Here is a 20,785-nt window from a genome sequence, read left to right on the forward strand (position 1 = left end):
ATATACGCATGCAGTGCATATTTACATATACAGTGCATATATACATATACAGTGCATATTACATCATTACCGTATACATAAGAGGTGTTGCAAAATAAATGATACTTTTTTCCCCAAAGATTAAATGAAGTTTCAATCGGATGAAAATCCAACCAACCAAAGTCTTTATTTCATTCAAAAATTAAAAGCTCACGTTTAATACGCGTCAATATATCCACCATTAGCTTCAGAAACCATTTGAAGTCGACTTTTAAAAGATTTCAGCAAAGACACGAACATTTCTGTTTCGGTAGCTGTTTGGTTCAAAACTTGTGTCAAAACCCGGACAAGTGTCACGTTTAAATTTCTCGTTGTCTGGTAATGAATCAATGATTTCTTCTGCACGCTGTTTCACAATGGCGCCAACATTCTCCGCAGGGTTCAAATCTGGAGAGTTTCCTGGCCATCTTCCGAATCCATCTTTGCAAAAGAAATCAAGTTTTTCTTCGTCAAGAAAGTCATGGGTTGCATTCGCCTTCATGCATCCGCAAGGTCGTGCAGGAAAGTCACTTGATCAAAACAACCTTGTCGATTTTCAGGTTTTTGCAAAAATGGCAAAACGACTTCTTTTAAAACATGATCACGAAAATAAGCACCATCCCACGATTGTCCCTGTTCTTTGACGTCAAACACCATTCCCTATCATGTGAAGCACAAAAAGAATCCAACACATGTTGGGTGACGCTGTTGTGGATGTCCCAAAACAAAATGTCGCAAACTTCATGACGGTTTTGAGCCCAGATTCTGTCATTTTGCGAGTTCGGTTTTCGCAGCGAATAAACGAAAAATTCATCGGATGGTGCAAGATGCAAACGGTCCACTTCTTGCCAGTCAGACAAAAACTCACAGAAATTCTGCCGATGTTCAACGTGGGTTTCTGTGATCGAAGGAACTTGAACTTGTTTGAACGGCTTGAATTTTTCACGTTTTAAAGCTCCAAACTGTGGTGTGGAGCACATTAATGCGACAGGTCAATGCCAATGTCTGTGATTTTCCGCGTGCTTTGAAACCGTTGACAAGTTTCTGAGTTGACATTGCGCATGGCTGGGGCAGAAAGTCGTCTCTTTCGCCCAACAACTTGTTTCATTTGATCACCAAAGTTTTCTTCACTCAAGTCAGCATTCCACCACCGTTTGACGGAAATTTCAGACATCCACAACTCCTGTGAAACCTGTGCGATGGAAACTGGATTTTTCAAGTCAGACATGGCGACGTGACGGCACTGAGCTTTGAAATTCCGGATCATGTCCGCCACCATTCGGTGAGCCATCCCAAATGTGGCACAAGCAACGTGCTGTTTGGCTCTGTCCAACACCATTGCGGAATAAAATTTGAAAAAGAACGATAAAAATAGTCGCAAATATGACGGAGACAACACGCAGGACACGTCATGATGATGCACGCAAAATTTGAATTCAAAAATCGCGGACATGTGGTCAATACAATCTGGGGGGAAAAAGTATTATTTATTTTGCAACACCCCTTACCTGTAACAAGTTTGATTTAAATCCCTTCAGCTGTTCTCATGTATCACATTTTTTACCTGAAATGACATCTGACCTGTGATGCTGAAATCTAATCAGTACATCACAATATGTACTTCTACTAAGCTTTGCCAAAATCCCAGCACTGGTGCACAAGTTAGTGCATTAACAGAATTTTTACCTCTGACCTCATATTCTAGTCCGTTTATCTTTACATAATTATACATACCTGTACCAAGTTTGAGTTACATTATTTCAGCTGTTCTCAAGTTATTACGATGACGAAAACCTATCACAGATGGATGGACGGACAGACAACCCGAAAACATAATGCCTCCAGCGACTTCATTGGTGGAGGCAAAAAATGCTCTGAGATGTTAACTACGCAATTAAACTAGAACATCACTCGGTGGAGCGCATACCTCCACCAGGTTGAACAGTTTACGTTTTGTATCCCAACGATAGGCCGGATCTGCATCCAAAATGGAATTGGCTCGTTCTTGTAACCTAAACATCTCATCCACCAAGTTTTGTCTGAAAAGGTCCACAACTTTTTGAGATATCACCTTCACAGGCAAACAGACAGACAGGGGTGAAAATGTAACCTCCACTCACCTTCGGTGGCGCAGGTTATAATATGAAGAGAAAACAATTGGTTAAAGTAAATCGGAACACTGCAAAATGTCATTGCCTTTTGATAGACGAACACTGTCAAAAACTTTTAAATGTAGAAAGCATCCCAAAATGCAAAGCCCGTCCACATCTGCTTTGTACTTGAAAACAAATCAACAGCTAAATAATTGTTTTTATAATGAATTAGCGTTCTCCATGATCTCATAATAAAAGTTTTGAAAATTTGATGACAAAAGTTCAAATGGTAAAAAAAAACAAAAAAAAAAAAACAGGACTGGATCGTGGGGACGGGCTAATAACCTCTGAATATGTAACAGTTTTGGGCAGATGACTTGTTTGTTTTTGTTTATTTGTTTTTGCCAGATGACTGCTTCACCACGAGGTGGAGAATTGGGTTCGGTTATGGCATCATTCAACTGCATTGTGAACAATGACTGAGAATTTTTTACTTTTTTTTTGGTATACAAAGTCGAGGCTCGTGTAAGAGCTAACACAATTTGAGTTAAAGTTCTCAATTAAAATGAAAACCAAAACGAAGCGTCTTGAGCAACGGTTCTATTTTGTCATGCTTTGTTTTGGTAAGCTTTTTGTATCCATAGTGAGGATCGTGGAAGAGCTAGGGCAAAACGGTAGGGAACAAAATGGAGAGGGGGAAACACCAATAGCATAATAGGAGTGAGAATGTAATCAAGGGGAGTGGGAAACGGACACATAGGGGGAGAGTGGGGGGGAGGGACAAGCTGCACACAAGCCGAATGAAACAAAGAGGAAGAAGGGGAATGTGGGGCCGAAACAGAAAAGGAACAAACCAACCGACAACTAAACAAAAAGAGGAGAGGGAAAGGGGGGAAATCACAACAACGTGGAAAAAGGGAGGGCTTGGGAATTGGGTCTTTTGGGCGTAGAAGAGATCAAGAGTATGGATGGGGGATGACATGAGGTAGTGAACAACTGTCTTGATGCCCTGGAGGATTACATGTGCACCTTGCAGAAACCTGGGAGGGACAGAACCAAGAGAGGCCAGAGGGTGCAAGTACAAAAAGGACACGGTAGAATACAGAGGCCACCAACCTGCATGTGATGTGAAAGTAACAGGCCGAGAGACTCGGCTTCATCGTGGGAGATCTCAACGAGTTTGAGAGCCTTACTTCCCAAGGTATCAAAAAGGGCAAGGTGTGAGGTAGGGGGCGCCAGCCCAAAGGGGAGAGCGGTACTCCATCAAGCTGTGAATGGCCTTGTTGTTGGATAAGAGTTCAGACTAGCCAAGGACAAACATTGAAAAACGGAGGATGCCCAGGTGGTGGGTGGCTTTTGAGGCCATCTTGGAAATATAGGCCACCCAAGAAAGATCATGGCTGTTGATGAGGCCCAAAAGTTTAAGGGACTTAACCTCTTCAAGTGGTTTGTTTAGGAAGTATATGGGAGGGTTTGCCAGACGGTCCTTTCGGAGAGACAGGATGTGTGGGATTTGTCGGGGTTGAAAGACCTAATCCAAGTGTTGGACCAGCTCCTGATTCTATTGGTATCTGCAGAGGGAAGAGGCTGCTGCCCGCCTGTCTAAAGGATGAGCAATGACACGGTACAGGATGGAATCATCAGCAAAAGGATAACGAGGATTTTTCCTCAAGCACAGAAAATCTCTCCAGCTAAACACTCAGGCACAAAGATGCCGATAATCTTTTGTTGGTCTTTTATCAGAGCGTGCAGTTTCAGATAAATTAAAACAATGACAGCTCTCGATGCATTATCACACCGGACTTGTTGTGCAAACACAAAACTGACAGGTGGGAGATAAGGCTGTCCCAGAAAAGCATCACACCAAAAGAGTGCTGACCAGTGTGACCACAGCTGTGGTTTGCTATCAAATTTCATGGCTGACTAGATCACTTTAAACAACGCTCTTTGTGCCACAAAACAAGGGAAGGAAAAATAAACACGTCCCAGGCATTTACAAATAACTACCCCTTTATTATTTAAAGCAAACAGCAATAGACCTCGAGGAGCTGAAAGGTACCCTCCCTCCTTGTCCATTGGTCAAACGGCCTTGGCACAAGGATTTTAGTGCAAGGCCAGACAAGAACGGACAATCTCCACCGGCTCTGGCCACGACCCTCCACGACGGGTGGGGCGAACAGGGCAGGAAAAGCATGGATTTCCGGCTTTTGTTGGCGAACGTGGACCGAATGGGCTTTCCCCATGCACGGCCTGAGTACACAGCGAAGAAGCCAGGGGTGCACAAGTGGAACTTCTCATCCCCCAAAACGCTATCCCCATAACTTAAGTGCGACGTTTGTTTCACAAGTCGCCGTGCAATGTGACACCACCGTGACGGTGCTTTGAGGCTCAGTGGGGTATCAGCGGCTGTCGAATCCGAGGCCAAACAGTCTCTCGTCGAGAAAAACCCAACACAATGAAGTACTTTGTTACACATCAAAAGATGCACAATGGTACCAAATTGAAATATACAGATAAACACGACTTCCTGAACTTACTGAATAAATACAAGTGACAGCAAAACCCAATAAACCAAGAAAGGGCAAACAACCGTAGGTTGGTAACCACAACACAGGCTTTGATGGGCCTAAATGTCTCCTCCTGTGTTGAAATTCCTTCGAAGGGATTATAAATATATTCCCATTCTGATCATTCAATAATGGCACTGTTTTAGGAATGCAAAGGTAGGCCAAACAGGGAAAAAGTACAAATGCAATGAAAATAAATATACGAATAAACTCACCTCTCCTGGCAGCATGATAAGGGGGTACTTGGCCTCGGAGAGGAAGTTGAAAATCCTCCAGATCTTGAATGCATCATCGTTACTCAGCAGGTTTCCATCACGTCCTTCCCTGCGGAGGTTCTTCTTCGCCGCCAGCATCCAGCATACTTCATCAAACTGGCACTTGTCGAAGCAATTTTCTCGCACCTGCTCACCGGGCCAAGGAAAACACGTGGAGGTGATGAAACATTCTGTTACACCACAAAGCTCAACTATTTACATAAATTGCTGATAAACTTTTAAATTGTCAAAACGCATCCACATTGGGTCAACACTTTCACACAAGACCGTCATAATTGCAACAACAACCCCCAAAATGTATTCAACCTCTGATAAAACGGAGGTAGGTGGAAGATTTGATAACAAGACATTCAGAAATAGGAATAAAAAGCGCACCAGATGCCTCGGTTATCAGACCGGTGCACTTTGCTGCAAACAACGTCCGACGAAAGCATTCTCCGTTCTATCATCAATCTTCCCACCCAGACACAACAGCTATTTTCTGTTAAATGCATTTGTTGAAACCATTTCAAGGGGTCCGTATATTATGTTACTGCAGTGTTATTAGCAAAAAGCTCATTGATGCATCAAACCGTTGATTTAATACGACCGAGAGAGTCGAAACGAGAGAAACCTTTTTCTGCAAAAAGCTGAGACTTGACTTTTCCTTTGCACTTAGGCCGATAATCCTGGTGAACAAGAAGTTTTACCCTCAGTGTGCGGGTTCCAATTTGTTAACGTGATTATCGAGTTAAATCGATGGGCAGAGTGAACGAAGGGTTAGAGACAAGACAGCAAATATATGCAATTCCAAAACTTCAGCTTGGTCTCCCGATCGCGTTCCTGCAAAATTCCATCTCCTCGAGTTTGTCTCCGGGACTTCTGGCAAGACTCTTGTGACCAGACTCGGTGGGGTAATGTTCAGAGGGTCCGCTCCAAATCTGGGAGGTCGGTGGTTCGAACCCCGGCCGAGTATTATCAAAGACTAAAATATAAAAAAAATGGTACGAGCTGCTTCCTTGCCTGACATTCAGCATTTAAAAGGATAAGAGCACAGATAATCCCCACATGTTGGTATCCATGGGGAAGAGGATATTCCCTCTGTGGAAATGCCCCATTGGGTGCAGTGAGAAAGGTGGTGCCATTGTTGTTGCGTCACTGGTACCCAGAATGCTCCAGGAAGTGACAGCACATCCTCAAACACAGTGGTTGTACTTGTCTCATCTAACATTCACGTGTTTTGTCTCATGCATTCCGTTGTTTGTCCATGCGTATGGCAGTTTCACTATGAGCCTTAGATCCTTTTAAAAAGAACTACAACGGCAATCTTTGACATCACGACATCGAGCGATATGTCTCCGCCCACATTATTACATCATACATATTTGCACCAAGTTTGATTTAAATAGCTTCAGCTGTTCTCAAGTTATCACATTTATACCTGACGTGACCTTTGATGCCAAAATCTAATCAGTGCATCTTTACATCATATTATATAGATTACTTACACCACGTTTGGTCAAAATACCATCACTAGTTCACAAGTTATCACAGTATCAGAATTTTCACCTAACATGACCTTTGACCTTGAACCCAAAATTTAATCAGTTCATCTTTGCATCATTATACATATTGTTATGGATTTATGTGAATTGATGTGAATTACTATTCAGGTCATTGCTTATTAATGTTTATTCGATTAAAGGTTGTTGTGATTAAAGGGTCAGGAGACCTTCTTGGGAAAAGGAGACCGGAAACGGAAGGAGAAAAGACACGAGGCCCGGGAGAAGCTGCCGTCTTCTTCTTCCTCGCCCAGCTCTGACGCGAGCGGTGTCAATATTGAGCAGCGTGGGGAACGCTGCGTTTGAAAGCCCGTCTGGCGAGAGGAGTTACCTGTGCGGGGTAATTACCGGTTACACGTCAAGTTGCCGTGGGTTCGTGCACGGAACCAAGCGTCCGGCACAGTTCGCCTCAACGTCTACAAGGACGTGTACGGGTCCGCACCTTGGGCCTCGCGCGCTTTGCAAGTGGCGCTTTGCTTTGCCCGCTTTGCGTGGCAAGGAGGTGTGCGCTGCAGCAGCTGTCCCCGGTACGCGACGGGCACGTTTGGAGCACGTCAGCCCGGGGTTCGTTCAACCGCCCGTGTGCGGAGAAGCCGACCTTCACCTTGGTCTGGAGGGGCCCAGAGACATTGTGAGGGACAGTGACCATTGAGGGGTCGTGAGTGGGGAAAGGGGGGACATATATAAGATGGCCATCTTAGTAATATTGGTGATTGATTGTTGATGGTTGTTGATTGCTTGGGGAATATATTATTGATTACTCCGGATCCTTGGTGTGGGGTTTCTTATTGACGAATTCATATTGATTGCGTTACGAAAGCGTATAAATCATAGATCTTTCTGGCGGAGTTCCTCTCACGGTCCGGGGGTCACCGAGACCAGGTAGTCACCGGGAGGACCACGTAACAGAAATTGGGGGCTTGTCCAAATTATAATTTGCGGATTCGCAATTGGGTCTACGTCCGGGATCTATAAAATTTTCTAAATTTTAGTCCGGGAAAGAATTCCCAAGAGTGGGAACTTTTCCAACGTTCCCAAAATTGTTTTGCTCTGTCGACAAAACAACAACAACAAAAAAAAATAACAATAGCAATAATAGTAATACTGTTGCTTTTCTTTATTGAAAATTTCTGGGGTGAAGGTTAACAGGTGTTACCAGTAGTCACCATGGCGTTTGTGGCACAGAACTTTGCGGTAACCCCTAGTGAGGCACAGTTCCGAGCATTACTAAAATCGGACCTCTTGAAATTGGCCAAACATTTTAACTTGGAGGTCCGAACTAATTTGAGGAAGGCAGAGTTGCAGACCACAGTGATACAGTCTATGGTGGGATTAGGAACATGGGACGAGTTAGCCTGGGAGTGGCTACCCGAAGAACCAGAAGACGTTGAGCTCCGGAAACTGGAGTTGCAATTACGGAGCCAGGAACGGATCAAAGAAGAAGAAAGGAAAGCAGAAAAGGAAAGAGCAGAAGAAGAAAGGAAAGCAGAAAAGGAAAGAGCAGAAGAAGAAAGGAAAGCAGAAGAGAGGAGAGAAGAGAAACAAGCAGTGGAAAGGAGAGTGGAACGAGAACTCCAGGAAAGGTTAAAAGAAGAAGAAAGGAAAGCAGAAAAGGAAAGAGCAGAAGAAGAAAGGAAAGCAGAAGAGAGGAGAGAAGAGAAACAAGCAGAGGAAAGGAGAGTGGAACGAGAACTCCAGGAAAGGTTAGCGGAAGAAGAAAGGAAAGCAGAAAAGGAAAGAGCAGAAGAAGAAAGGAAAGCAAAAGAGAGGAGAGAAGAGAAACAAACAGAAGAAAGGAGAGTGGAACGAGAACTCCAGGAAAGGTTAGAAGGGAGAAAAGCAGAGAGGAGAGGAGAGCTGCCAGGGAACTCGAAGCAGAGGAGAGAAAAGCCGAAAGGGAGTTGAAGGAACAGGATCTGGCGCTTCAGCAAGAAATTAAATTCAAGGAGCTGGATTTAATGAGAGAACGGGGAGAGGTACCACCCTTGCTGACGGGGTCGACACCTAGCCAGAACACCTGGGATGTGGGCAGACATGTGAGGCTGGTTCCACCCTTCAGTGAAAAGGAAGTCGCTACATTTTTTCCACACTTTGAGAAAGTGGCTCGACAGTTAAACTGGCCGGAGGAGGCCTGGACCATACCAGTGCAAAGTGTGCTGGTGGGAAAAGCTCAAGAGATTTATTCGGCGCTACCAATGGACCAATGTGCCGATTATGAGGTAATGAAGAAGCACATCCTCAAAGCCTATGAGTTGGTTCCGGAAGCTTACCGGCAAAAATTCAGGAATGCCAGGAAGAGGGAGAGTGAGACCCACGTGGAGTTTGCTAGAGTGAAAGAAAACATGTTTGATCGGTGGTGTGAGTCAAAAGGAGTCGGGAACGACTTCGAAGCATTGCGTGACCTGATGCTGGTGGAGGAATTTCAACAGTGTGTCCACGAGGACATCAAAGTGTACCTGCAGGAAAAGAAAGTACCGAAGTTGTGGGACGCAGCCACCATGGCAGATGATTATGCCTTAACACACCGGATAGGGGTCCACGAACCTAACTCCTCGCCTAGATCTCCGCAGGGGAGGTGTGGAACAGCAGGTGCGGAGAACGACAATACATGGCGGCGGCCTCGAGATGATTATGAGGACAATGCTGATACCCGAACTGTTCGAAATCAGGGGGCTACGGGCCCAAGACAAACTTATTTTTCGGGGGGCCCGAGGCAGACCACGAGTTTTTCCTCTGGGCCTACTTACGCCTTTTGCAAAAAACCTGGACACTTGATGTCCAGTTGTTACCTCATGAAAAGGGAAAACCCAGAGCGGAGTCCGACTATTACAACTCCGAATGCGATGGCAAGCGTAAGAAATCGCCCACAGAAGAGTTACCAACTATTTATTTAGGAGGGGTTGGTCTCACTCAAGGGAGACTTGACTTACCCAAGACCTGTTAGGGTATTGAGGGACACAGGAGCCCATCAATCCTTAATGCTTGAAGGCATTTTGCCATTGTCAAAGAGTACCGCAACTGGTGATAGTGTTCGGTTACAAGGGATCGGTGGCTGTGTTAGTGCCCCACTTCATGTCATCCATTTGGAATCCGATTTGGTGTCAGGACCGGTCACCGTCGGTTTACAAGCCACGCTTCCTGTAGAGGGAGTATCTGTGATTATCAGGAATGATTTGGCCGGGGGGCAAATTTATGGTAACCCAAGGGTGGGTAAAGAGCCCCGCAGGGGAAACAACACCACCCCAGCTCGGGATGGCGACAAAAGTTCCAAGTTATTTGTAGGGGGACTGAACTTCAACACAGAGGAAGAAGTTCTGACCTCTGACTTCAACAGATATGGGCCGCTGGTGGAAGTGCGGGTGGTAAAAGACAGGGAAACGCAACGGTCAAGAGGGTTCGGCTTTGTCACGTTTGCAAGCACAAGAGACGCCAGAGAGGCAGAGAAGAATTGGAATGGTAAGGATTTGGAGGGTCGGACCATAACAGTAGGGAAGGCATTTTGTAGGAGGCGAGAGGTCTACAGAAGAGGACAACGTGGCGGTAGTTTTGGGGTTGGCAGCAGCCGATATTACTATGGAGGCTCCCAGAGTTACGGCACCTCCCGAAAGAATGAATGTCAGAGCACTGGCCGAGAAGGAGACCGCCAGTCAGGTAACGGCTGGGACAAGGGGTCCCACCGTAACTGTTAGGAGTCTGGAGAAGTTGAAGCACTATATACGGGGGAGCCGCCGAGCCAGGGCTCCTACACGGACTAACCATGAACGCCACGTTCTTAAAGGCGTCCAGGTAGTGAACTTTCCTGCACGGACTAACCGTGAACTCCACGTTCTTAAAGGCGTCCATGTAATGAACTTTCCTCCCCGGACTAACCGTGAACTCCACATTCCTTAAGGCGTCCATGTAGGGAATACTCAGCTGGGCCTCCCAAAAAAGTGCTATCGAGAGGTTTAACTTTGGGGGCTTTGGTCACCACCTCTTAACCGTCATTCAAGAGAAACTAGAAGTGGTTGACGCTTGGTCCAGAGGGAATTAATCTAGGGGTTTTGTGAAATTTTGTTGCTTTATTTTTAAGTGATAATCGTGCCCGGGGGGAACTGATGAGTTGGGGGTGTGAGTTATCTGGTTTGTTTATCAAAGTTGGCCGGCAACGAAAGTTTTCGCTGGGTTCAAACTTTCTTTCTTGAAGGGGGGGAGTGTTATGGATTTATGTGAATTGATGTGAATTACTATTCAGGTCATTGCTTATTAATGTTTATTCGATTAAAGGTTGTTGTGATTAAAGGGTCAGGAGCCCTTCTGGGGAAAAGGAGACCGGAAACGGAAGGAGAAAAGACACGAGGCCCGGGAGAAGCTGCCGTCTTCTTCTTCTTCCTCGCCCAGCTCCGACGCGAGCGGTGTCGATATTGAGCAGCGTGGGGAACGCTGCGTTTGAAAGCCTGTCTGGCGAGAGGAGTTACCTGTGCGGGGTAATTATCGGTTACACGTCAAGTTGCCGTGGGTTCGTGCACGGAACCAAGCGTCCGGCACAGTTCGCCTCAACGTCTACAAGGACGTGTACGGGTCGCACCTTGGGCCTCGCGCGCTTTGCAAGCGGCGCTTTGCTTTGCCCGCTTTGCGTGGCAAGGAGGTGTGCGCTGCAGCAGCTGTCCCCGGTACGCGACGGGCACGTTTGGAGCACGTCAGCCCGGGGTTCGTTCAACCGCCCGTGTGCGGAGAAGCCGACCTTCACCTTGGTCTGGAGGGGCCCAGAGACATTGTGAGGGACAGTGACCATTGAGGGGTCGTGAGTGGGGAAAGGGGGGACATATATAAGATGGCCATCTTAGTAATATTGGTGATTGATTGTTGATGGTTGTTGATTGCTTGGGGAATATATTATTGATTACTCCGGATCCTTGGTGTGGGGTTTCTTATTGACTGGAATTCATATTGATTGCGTTACGAAAGCGTATAAATCATAGATCTTTCTGGCGGAGTTCCTCTCACGGTCCGGGGGGCACCGAGACCAGGTAGTCACCGGGAGGACCACGTAACAATATAGTCAGGTTCACTATGTCAATAAATTATATTTCGTTCAAAATCATGGTAGATTAGCAAACCTATACATTTTTGGAAAGGTTATAGCATAAGGAAACTAAAAATCAATGTTTACATTTGGAGAGATACCTGAATGGCGGCCATTTTGGATTTTCAAAACGGCCACTGTAAAATACATATTTTGTTCTATTTCTGCCTCTAATTACCCTAAAAACATTTTAAAATATACTAAACCTATATTTTCAGGGACAAGGAATCCAATGAAAGTATCAAATTAGTGCTATGGGGAATGGTAAGACACGAATCAAAGGTTTTGAATTGCAAAATACTGTCTTTATATTCACGATAAGTTGCATAATCAAATACATGTTATCATTTTGTACAGGCAGTTAATAACATCAAAATGTGTCACAATAATTCATATCACCAAACATACACAGGCAGCCAGCAAAATCATATATACACATGCAGTCAGTATAACTTCACATCTACACAGGCAGTCAATGACAAAATATACACAGGCAGTCAATGGCATCAAACATACACGATTACAGAATATGCCATTTAGAGTTCGTCATCACTGTCCTGTGTGTCGTATCCGACAATATAGTCCGCATCGTTTTCACAGTCCGTTCCACACAAGCAAAGGTCGGTCAAATTGATCGGCAAATCGAATTGGTCGAATTGTCGATCGAATCGAATTCGATGAATCGAATCGAATCGATCGAATTGGTCGAATGGTCGATCGAAGCGATTCGTCGAATTGTCGAATTGGTCGAATGGAATTGGTCGATTTGGTCGAATTGGTCGAATCAAATTGGTCGGAATTGGCAAATGTAAACATTGATTTTCAGATTCTCCATGTAATAACGTTTCCAAAAATGTATAGGTTTGCTAATCTACCATGATTTTGAACGAAAAAACATAGTGAACCTGACTAATACTTGTACCAAGTTTGCCTTGGTTCCCTTCAGCCATTCTTAAGATATTGTGGTTACAAAAACCTATCACAGACGGACGGACAATGAATGAATGAATGATCGTTTTAAGGCCATTTTCCCCGCTAAAGTGGGGGTTAGCCTTGCGGGCCCCATGACAATCATGGTTCCATGTTTGAGGCAATGTTTTTATGGCCGGATGCCCTTCCTGACGCCAACCCTCGGTCACGCTCTTACGATGTGCAGGGATACGGTGTACCTATTCTAAATCGGGGTACACACCGTGATCATTCATCCCAGCAAGCTGATACTCAATTTGCCGACATCGGAAGGATGACAGGCTGAGTCAACCCCCCTGGCGTTAATTCAGCGATCGACCGGGATTCGAGCCCAGGATCCTAGGATCCCAAGCCGGCACCCTAACCGCTAAGCCAACACCAGGCTTAGACGGACGGACAATCCTAAAACATAATGTTTCCGGCAATTTCGTCGACAGAGGCATAAAAGAGGGACGACCTTTTCTATTGGTGGACACATGATCCCTCAAACAAGCTCCAGACAATGTAATGACAATGAAGGTTTCTTTTGGCAAACATCAGACCCATTAGGCTCGGTGTTTTAGGAGATAGTTACAAGGCATAACATGTGGTGTCATATGTAGTGTAATGCGAGTGTAAATAATTAAACTCAGAAGCTTCGGCATTTTCCCCACTCATGGCCTTTTGAACAGGTGATTAAAGACTGTGCATGCTTCGACAAGTTTGCTCCATTGTTCACGTGATCTCTGCCGAAGTGAGCTGGCATGAGCACCACGCCTTGAGACCCATTCTGCAAGTAATCTTGCACAGTGAATTAAAAAAATAAAAGCAAATAATTCATAGAATAATTTTAAAAACGGAACAAAAATAAATAAATAAAAACCTGCCAACATCCCACCTTACAAAAAAAAGAAGAACAAAAAGAAAAAAAAAGACAAGTCCTGAAAAGAAACGAATAAAAAACAATTATTAAAGTTAATAAAAATTTAAACATAATTATAAAAAAAATTTGATAATTAATAAAAAGAACAAGAATTAAAGCTTTTCAGACACCTGATTATATAAGGGGGGAAGGGGAGAAGAGAGGTGGGAGGAATGCCAAGGCACAATGTGTTTCTAAGAAATGAGGAACTGAAATTGCAATTTTCAAAAGGACTATGCAGAGGACAGTAGTTTGAGCATGGCAACTTCAAGATAACGTGTAGCACCTGCTGTTTTTGCAGAATGGCACATCTAAACATGGTTTTCCAAGACGTGGCAGATCTAACCAAATATGCATTCGCATGGAGTTTATATTCCGAGTTGTAAAAAACTGAGAAACAAGGAGACATTATTGGATAATAGGAAGAGCAAAGCACTTTATCAAAAGGAATCGGGCACCAAAACCACGCAGTGTATTTAACTGGGGTCGCAGAATGAGATGAGGGAACGGAACTGGGATTTGCTCACACACCGACGGTTAAAGGTAGACGCGGATCTTTTATTGTAGAACATGCAAAAATAACAGCTACATCTGCCACTGAAGGTGGATGAAGGTAATGTTTGGAGGTTTTATTTATTTATTTCTGTTTTTGGAAGTTTACCGCAGTGCTGCAACATGTTTTACACCACCTTGTTCAACATGTTACATTCGTTCTTCATGCCTGTTTGTGTCCTTTATGACATCCTTAAAAACAGTAAGTTTCCAGTTTGGAATGATTTTCCAATTTTGCATCGCTGCCAGACAGAATAAAAATATCATCTCGCTGTTCTCTGCACATGTGCGGTCGGGACAAGTTCAGAGCCAAAGTACGGTTTGGTTTCTGATTAGTGTTCAAAATATAACATTCAACTTAAATGAAGTTGTTCCTCGCTCATAAACTGACGTTTAGAGACAGACAAAGGGAACCAATTGCTTATCCCTGCTTTTTGCTTTGCGTGCACACAGTTTAATAAGACTGATATTTGATGAGACATCATTGGTCGCCACAGCCAAAAAAATTCAAGGTGCAGCGATCAGTCAAAAAGATGGTGGCAATAATGCTTTCGAACCTTGACAATTAAATTGTGGAATTTCTTGAACATGCACAGAACGACAGTGGCCTGTTGCACTATGAAGCGAGGCAAGCAGGATGCATAGGATTGCAAGGTCTGCTGTCTCATTGCAGCACAAAGCAAACGTGACCCCTGCCACCCTATCGGAGATTTATTCACAAGTTCTAAATCGAGCCCCATAATACAGTCCAGACATGCACATCGTTACTTTGATCTCTTTGGCCCACTCAACAAACATATGGCTGGTATCAGGTTTATGAATGATGAAGATGTCAAAGGAATATGCTTCCTGAAACACCTGCCCCAAACATTCCTACAGGTGGGATAAACGCACCACTGCATTAATAATGTCGATACATGCTTGATATGTCAAAGAAACAGACAACGTTTTTTGGCTTTTCAAAGCTTCTTCACACCGAAGGCAGAATTCAGCCTTTGCCTTTTAAAAACTTTCAAGGTTTGACCTCATTGCATCTCAATAACTAACTTAGAAGTATATATGTGATTGGTAAAATTATTCAAATATCCGCACAGTCCCTTTTCCACGTACGAGGTCAATAAAGCTTCTTTGGTACTTCCACACATTATAACGTGAGGATAATAAGTTTTCATTTATCTATGGTTTTCAGACAGAGGAAACAAAACGCCACAGATTATTTGTCCATGTCGAATTGACCAGGTCGCTGCCAGTTACAGGTGATGAAAATGCAATGAAAAAAGGGTTGGTACATTGTTTGCATTTTTTGACAAGGCAGGTATCCACCAATGTTGGGTTTTGTACCAGGCTAGCCTGAAAGTCGCATTACCCCCGCTAAATTTCTCGCACCTCCTTCACTACCTTCCTCCCTTCCTTCCTTCCTTCCCCTCTGGTCTCCCCGCCATGGTGTGGGGCAACAATTACTCACCGACGCGGACGTCAGTAGGAAGTTAGACGGCATGGCGGACACAAGTTGTTACAGTTTTGAAGAAGGGATGGTTTACGTCATACACTTACCTAACTAGCAAGACTCACTGCAGTTCAGTTCATTAGCATGGGGCACGAGCCTTGGTTTTTTTTACTCTGACTACAACAGTCGGCCGATTTAATTCCAAGATGCGTACAAACCAGTTGGTCATCTGTATGGAAAGACCCACACTCTAGGAATACCAAGCAAGATCCTAAAAGTGTGAATACCAGATTGCTCAGTATTCCTGCCAAGTGATGCTTCCGTGAAGAAAATAAGGAAGCCATTGACCACGTTTACTGATGCGATGAGAAGCCCATTCTGAAAGCGTCATTATTGTAGCATTATGGATGGAAATAAAGCGAGACAAACAAAAATGGGCACGACGAGAAACAACAAATAAAGGCAGAAAAGAAATTGAAGATTTCCTTTTGATCCAAGCATCGTTGGTCAAATTTGCTGTAAAACAAAATGTTTGCGAGAACAAAAGTTCCATGCAAACCCATAATAATCAAATACAAATAGTGAGAAGCACGACAACACTGGATTTGAGACAAAATCTATAGGCCGAGCATAAGGAGACACCAAGACCAGAACAAGCAGTTCTCCCAAGGTTCAGAAATACGTTTTTGATTTTTCAAATAGACACAAGAAGGCTCAATTGAGGAAAAGAGGGATTTACCTTATCGAGGATGTACTGGTTAAGGTATGGCATGTATCCATGGCTCGACACGGGTCCAGTGTCGTCATCTTTAAAGTGTTCTTCCAAGGCCACAGGATCTTGAGGTACATTCAGCACAGTGCAGAGGTTATGGGACAATACCTGCAAAAGGTTTAAGGAAAGAAAATAACCATAAGTGTAACAAAAAAAACGAAAAAAAACAAAAAAAAACTTGAGCAGATATAACTACAGTGATGTCGTTGATACGCCATTGCAAATCCCCACGCGTCCCACCTAAAGCGAAGTTGAAAGAAGGAAAAAGGGCAAATCCAGAAATCCGTTACATATTTCATACATCCCCCCACCTCCCAATGTTGATTGCATATCCAAAGTTTAATCAAAAATGCTTCAAAATGTGGCTGTAATTTCATTTTTCAGTGTTTGACCTTTTAACCCTGACCCAGGGGACTGAGCCAAAAATGATGCTGCTCCTGCGCCTTTGTGCCATGTGGTGATCACAACTACCAAGTTTGGTGAATTCCTCCACAACCGTTTAGGAGGAGATAGCAGGACGGACAGACAGACGAAGCAGCTTACAATATTCCCGCATTTTTTTTTTCAAAAACATAGGGATAACAAGACAACATAAAACAAAGTTGTTCTCCAGTCTGAACAACACTCAACAGTAAAAGGGGAAATCCATGTTTATAAGCAAACAGGGCTCCAATAATTGGTTGGACAGTTTGCAAATGTAAGGAATAGATTTTAAAAACTTTTTACAGTGTAGCCCATAGACAACAAAGCCGTATAGAACAGTGTGTGTGTCTCTGTATGTATGTATGTCCCTCACAAACGTACACCAATCAGAGCTGAGGATCTGGTCACATGACAGGGGTGATTTGATACGATTTATGTCTGTGATGTCATTACGGTGTACATCAGCTGACTACACACACCACCATTTTGATCTCTATACCGTTCAGGCCGAACATATCGTCGAACCTGTCATATATCGCAATCGCTCACCATGCTCTACCTTTACCTTTACGTTTTTCATTTAGTGTGAAACACAAACAAACCGATTGTTAAAATGTTCATCAAATATCGAAAGCATTGACGTTACGGCTCTTCCAACGACACAGGACGTATAGGCCTTATGCTTCATGCCTTCATTACTCACCTTCAGGCCACTTCGGACAATTAGCCCCGGTTTCTTAATACTTATTAATGTTAATAATAATATAGTAAATATAATCGTAACACAGCAATCCCTTTGTCGTGACTGCAAAGTTACTGGATTGACGCGGTGTATTGTTGGTTCATTGCTGACTCGAAACATATAGAACTAGAATGGCACTCGGTACAGCGCATACCTCCACCAGGCTGAAAAGTTTGTTTTCTATCCCAATGATAGGCCGGATCTGGATTCGGACCTGAACCAAAATCTAATTGGTTTGTTCTTGTCACCTAACGAACTCGTCCACCAAGTTTAGTCAGAACTCATCCATAACTTTTTAAAATATAATGTTATGTATTGCTTTTCGCCAATTCTCTCAATGGTGAGGATTCACTTAAAAATTAAATAATTCTCGAATCTGAATCCATATTCAGATCTTCCCCAACATCGAATCGATTAGTCCTTACCACATACACAACCGGTCCACCAAGTTTCATCAAAATCCATCCATAACCTTTTGAGATATCCTGCTATGTATCGGTTTTAGCCCTATTACTCAATGGTGAAGAATCACTTAAAACCAGGTTTTAAGGTCATTCTACTCTGGACATGCTGCTTCTGCTGTCTCAACAATGGATGGAGGTCCTTAATGCCATATAGGAAATCAGAGCTGTCTCCCTTGACATATCACGTGCCTTCGATATGGCCTGGCATCCCGCTCTGCTCACCAAACTCTCCTCCTATGGTATCCATGGAAATCTCCACGCATGGCTTGCGGACCTCCTCTCTGGTCATAGTCAACGTGTGGCCCTGAATGAATTTCTCTCATCTCCCCTTCCTGTTCAAGCTGGAGTTCCCCAAGGAAGTGTTCTGAGCCCTGTGCTTTTTCTGGTCTTCATCAATGATCTCTCCGACTCTCTGGAAAATCCTCTCTATCTCTTTGCTGATGACTCCACTCTCTGCCACCCCATTCCTCATCCCTCAGATCGGCAGTCTGCAGCCTCCTCACTCTCTGCAGACCTGGACAAAATCACAGACTGGTCAAACAAGTGGAACATGTCTTTCAATCCTGACAAATCTCACACTCTTACTATGTCTCTCTAAAAAGATTGTCTGGAAAACCCTCCCATCTACTTTCTCAACAATCCTCTCCAATAAGTTCTGTCACTCAAGCTTTTGGGTCTCACCATCTGCCATGATATTTCCTGGGAAAACCACATTTCCAAGCTGGCCTCCAAAGCCAGTCGCCGACTGGGCATCCTCCGCCATGCGAAGTCCTTCCTTGGCACACCTGAGCTCCTCACCACATGCAAGGCTTTCATCCGCAGCTCAATGGAATACTGTTCCCCCCTCTGGGCCAGTGCTCCTGCCTCACACCTAACTCGGCTTCACACTGTTGAAACCAAAGCTTTCAGAATCATTGGAATCTCCCGCGATGAAGCCAACTCTGAGGGCTCCCCCCCTTCCCATGCCTCCTCCCCACAAGCCCTCTCCCTCCCACAGATCTTACGTTTCATGTGTCAGTTTGTCTTTTTGTGATTAATGTTAGCCCTTACACGAGCCTCGATCTTGCACACAAAAAAAATAATAATAATAACTTCTAGTAGCCGGATCTGCACCAAAATCTGAATCATTTCATCCTTGTCACATATGCTACCTCTCCGCCAAATTTCGGCCGAATCCGTCCACAACTTTTTGAGATATCTTGTTCACAGACAGAAAAACAGACAGACATGGGTGAAAACATAACCTTCATCCACCTTTGGTGGCAGAGGTAATAAACCAGTGTCTCGATGTAATCTCCTCACTTCCATGGTGACAGACAGCTTAGAGACAGAGCATTTCAAAAATATTTAATACTTATATTATTTCCTAACTGGTATTTCCCCCACCCCCCACCCCCCTTACCCCTGCTCCAACCCAAGTCATACATTCCTGTTCAACTAAAGTATCAAACAAGCTCAGCTACGCCAGTTAGACTTTCGGTCTTGTTTTAAAGAAAAATAGACCAAGAAAACAACAGATCAATTTCGTAGTTCAACAAAACTTTTTCCAAAGAAAATAAACAAACACTTTCCCATTTAAAAAAAAAAAAAATTCAAAACAGCTGGTGTTGTGCAGTTTGGTAAATGCGTGTAACCCGCCGGCTTTTATGGAGAACACTGTGGACGTGCATTGAAAATGGTGTCTTCTAAGATCGACCCTGGGGAAACTAATATAAAATCATGACCACAAACGTATGTATTTATTTTACAAACAACGGCATTGCATATATTAAGATTCAACAACAGCCATGCAAGAGGAAATGAAGGAAGATTTGAGTGGTAGCTACGCTGTTAAAATTAATTATCCCTTTAAGATCCGGACCACGGTGAAAACCACGTAAAGAAAAGAAAGACCAAGAACCAAGGTAAGAAAGGGGACCACGGTGCCCGAAAAAGGCCAACCCCTGCTCTGCGGGGAAAAATGACCTCTAAAGGTGGTTCCTTTAAGATCCGGAAAGTGAGCAAGAGGGACCAAAGGGGTGACATCAGATGGAAATGAGCACAAGTTGAAAGTGCTGAGAGTCAGGTAATCCATCATAACTAAAAACCTCCCCTGGCAGCTTTTCCTTACACAAAGGCAACCTAAAAAGATACGATGAAGGTAATTGGCTATGACGATCATACGGAATGATATACAGGTTTGGTAAATGTTCAGGAGAGAAAGCCAGTGATGAACACCAACAGGTCACGTTTGTCAACAGAAATAGATGGGAGACTGTCCGTATGGCCGAGAGGTGCACACACATGCCCCCAAACTATCTAGCCTGGGTTTGAATCGCGACCCAACTATAAATGTGCCGTCTCTCGGATTGGGGTTTCAAGGTTTATACAGGTAAGACATGAAAACCAACATAATTTGGATACACTCAGGTGGGGAAGTTCCATAAAATTGGTGGTTTGTCCATGGAATCTCTGATTCCTTGGTATCTCTCCCAGGTTACTCCGTCCACCGGTATGATAGACCTGAGCCTCGTCCTGGAGGTGGGGTTGCTATCTTTATTAAAAAAACTCTTCCTCACTCGCCCCGCACTGCCCTCTCCCCACCTCACCCCCAGGAAAACCTTTGGCTACGGCTTCCCCTTCGCTCCCACCTTTTGTTCATATGTGTGTTGTACCGTCCACCAAACAGTGATGACTCCATCTACATCTCGCTGTCTGATAATATGGACCAACTTCTATCTACCCATTCCAACTCTCTCTTCCTCATATGTGGTGATTTCAATTGTCACCATGCCAGTTGGCTGGGTGTGGATACCTCTCTCACCAGCCATGGCTCCTCAGCAAAGGACTTCTGCGACTCACTGGGACTGACACAATCTGTCAATTTCCCAACCCGGATCTCAGTCAACGGAGCATCTTCTCTTCTGGACTTGGTTATGACTAACTTCCCTGAAAATGTCTGCTGCTCTTCTTCTGC

General features: G+C 44.1%; 1 protein-coding gene across 3 annotated transcripts in view; it reads right to left on the bottom strand.

The window, feature by feature from the left end:
- The window catches only part of LOC137432259 (switch-associated protein 70), a 96,842-nt gene that overhangs the window by 64,711 nt on the left and 11,346 nt on the right, over positions 1 to 20,785 (bottom strand). For all 3 annotated transcript variants that reach the window (XM_078782850.1, XM_078782851.1, XM_078782852.1), the window contains 2 exons: positions 16,168 to 16,308; positions 4,894 to 5,079 (listed from right to left, as the gene is read on the bottom strand). In XM_078782850.1, coding sequence (XP_078638976.1) covers positions 4,894 to 5,079; positions 16,168 to 16,308 — 327 coding nt within the window. The remainder of the gene's footprint in view (positions 1 to 4,893; positions 5,080 to 16,167; positions 16,309 to 20,785) is intronic.

Source organism: Myxine glutinosa, chromosome 8 (genome assembly GCF_964187855.1).
Source record: "Myxine glutinosa chromosome 8, kmMyxGlut1.1, whole genome shotgun sequence".
NCBI lineage: Eukaryota > Metazoa > Chordata > Myxini > Myxiniformes > Myxinidae > Myxine > Myxine glutinosa.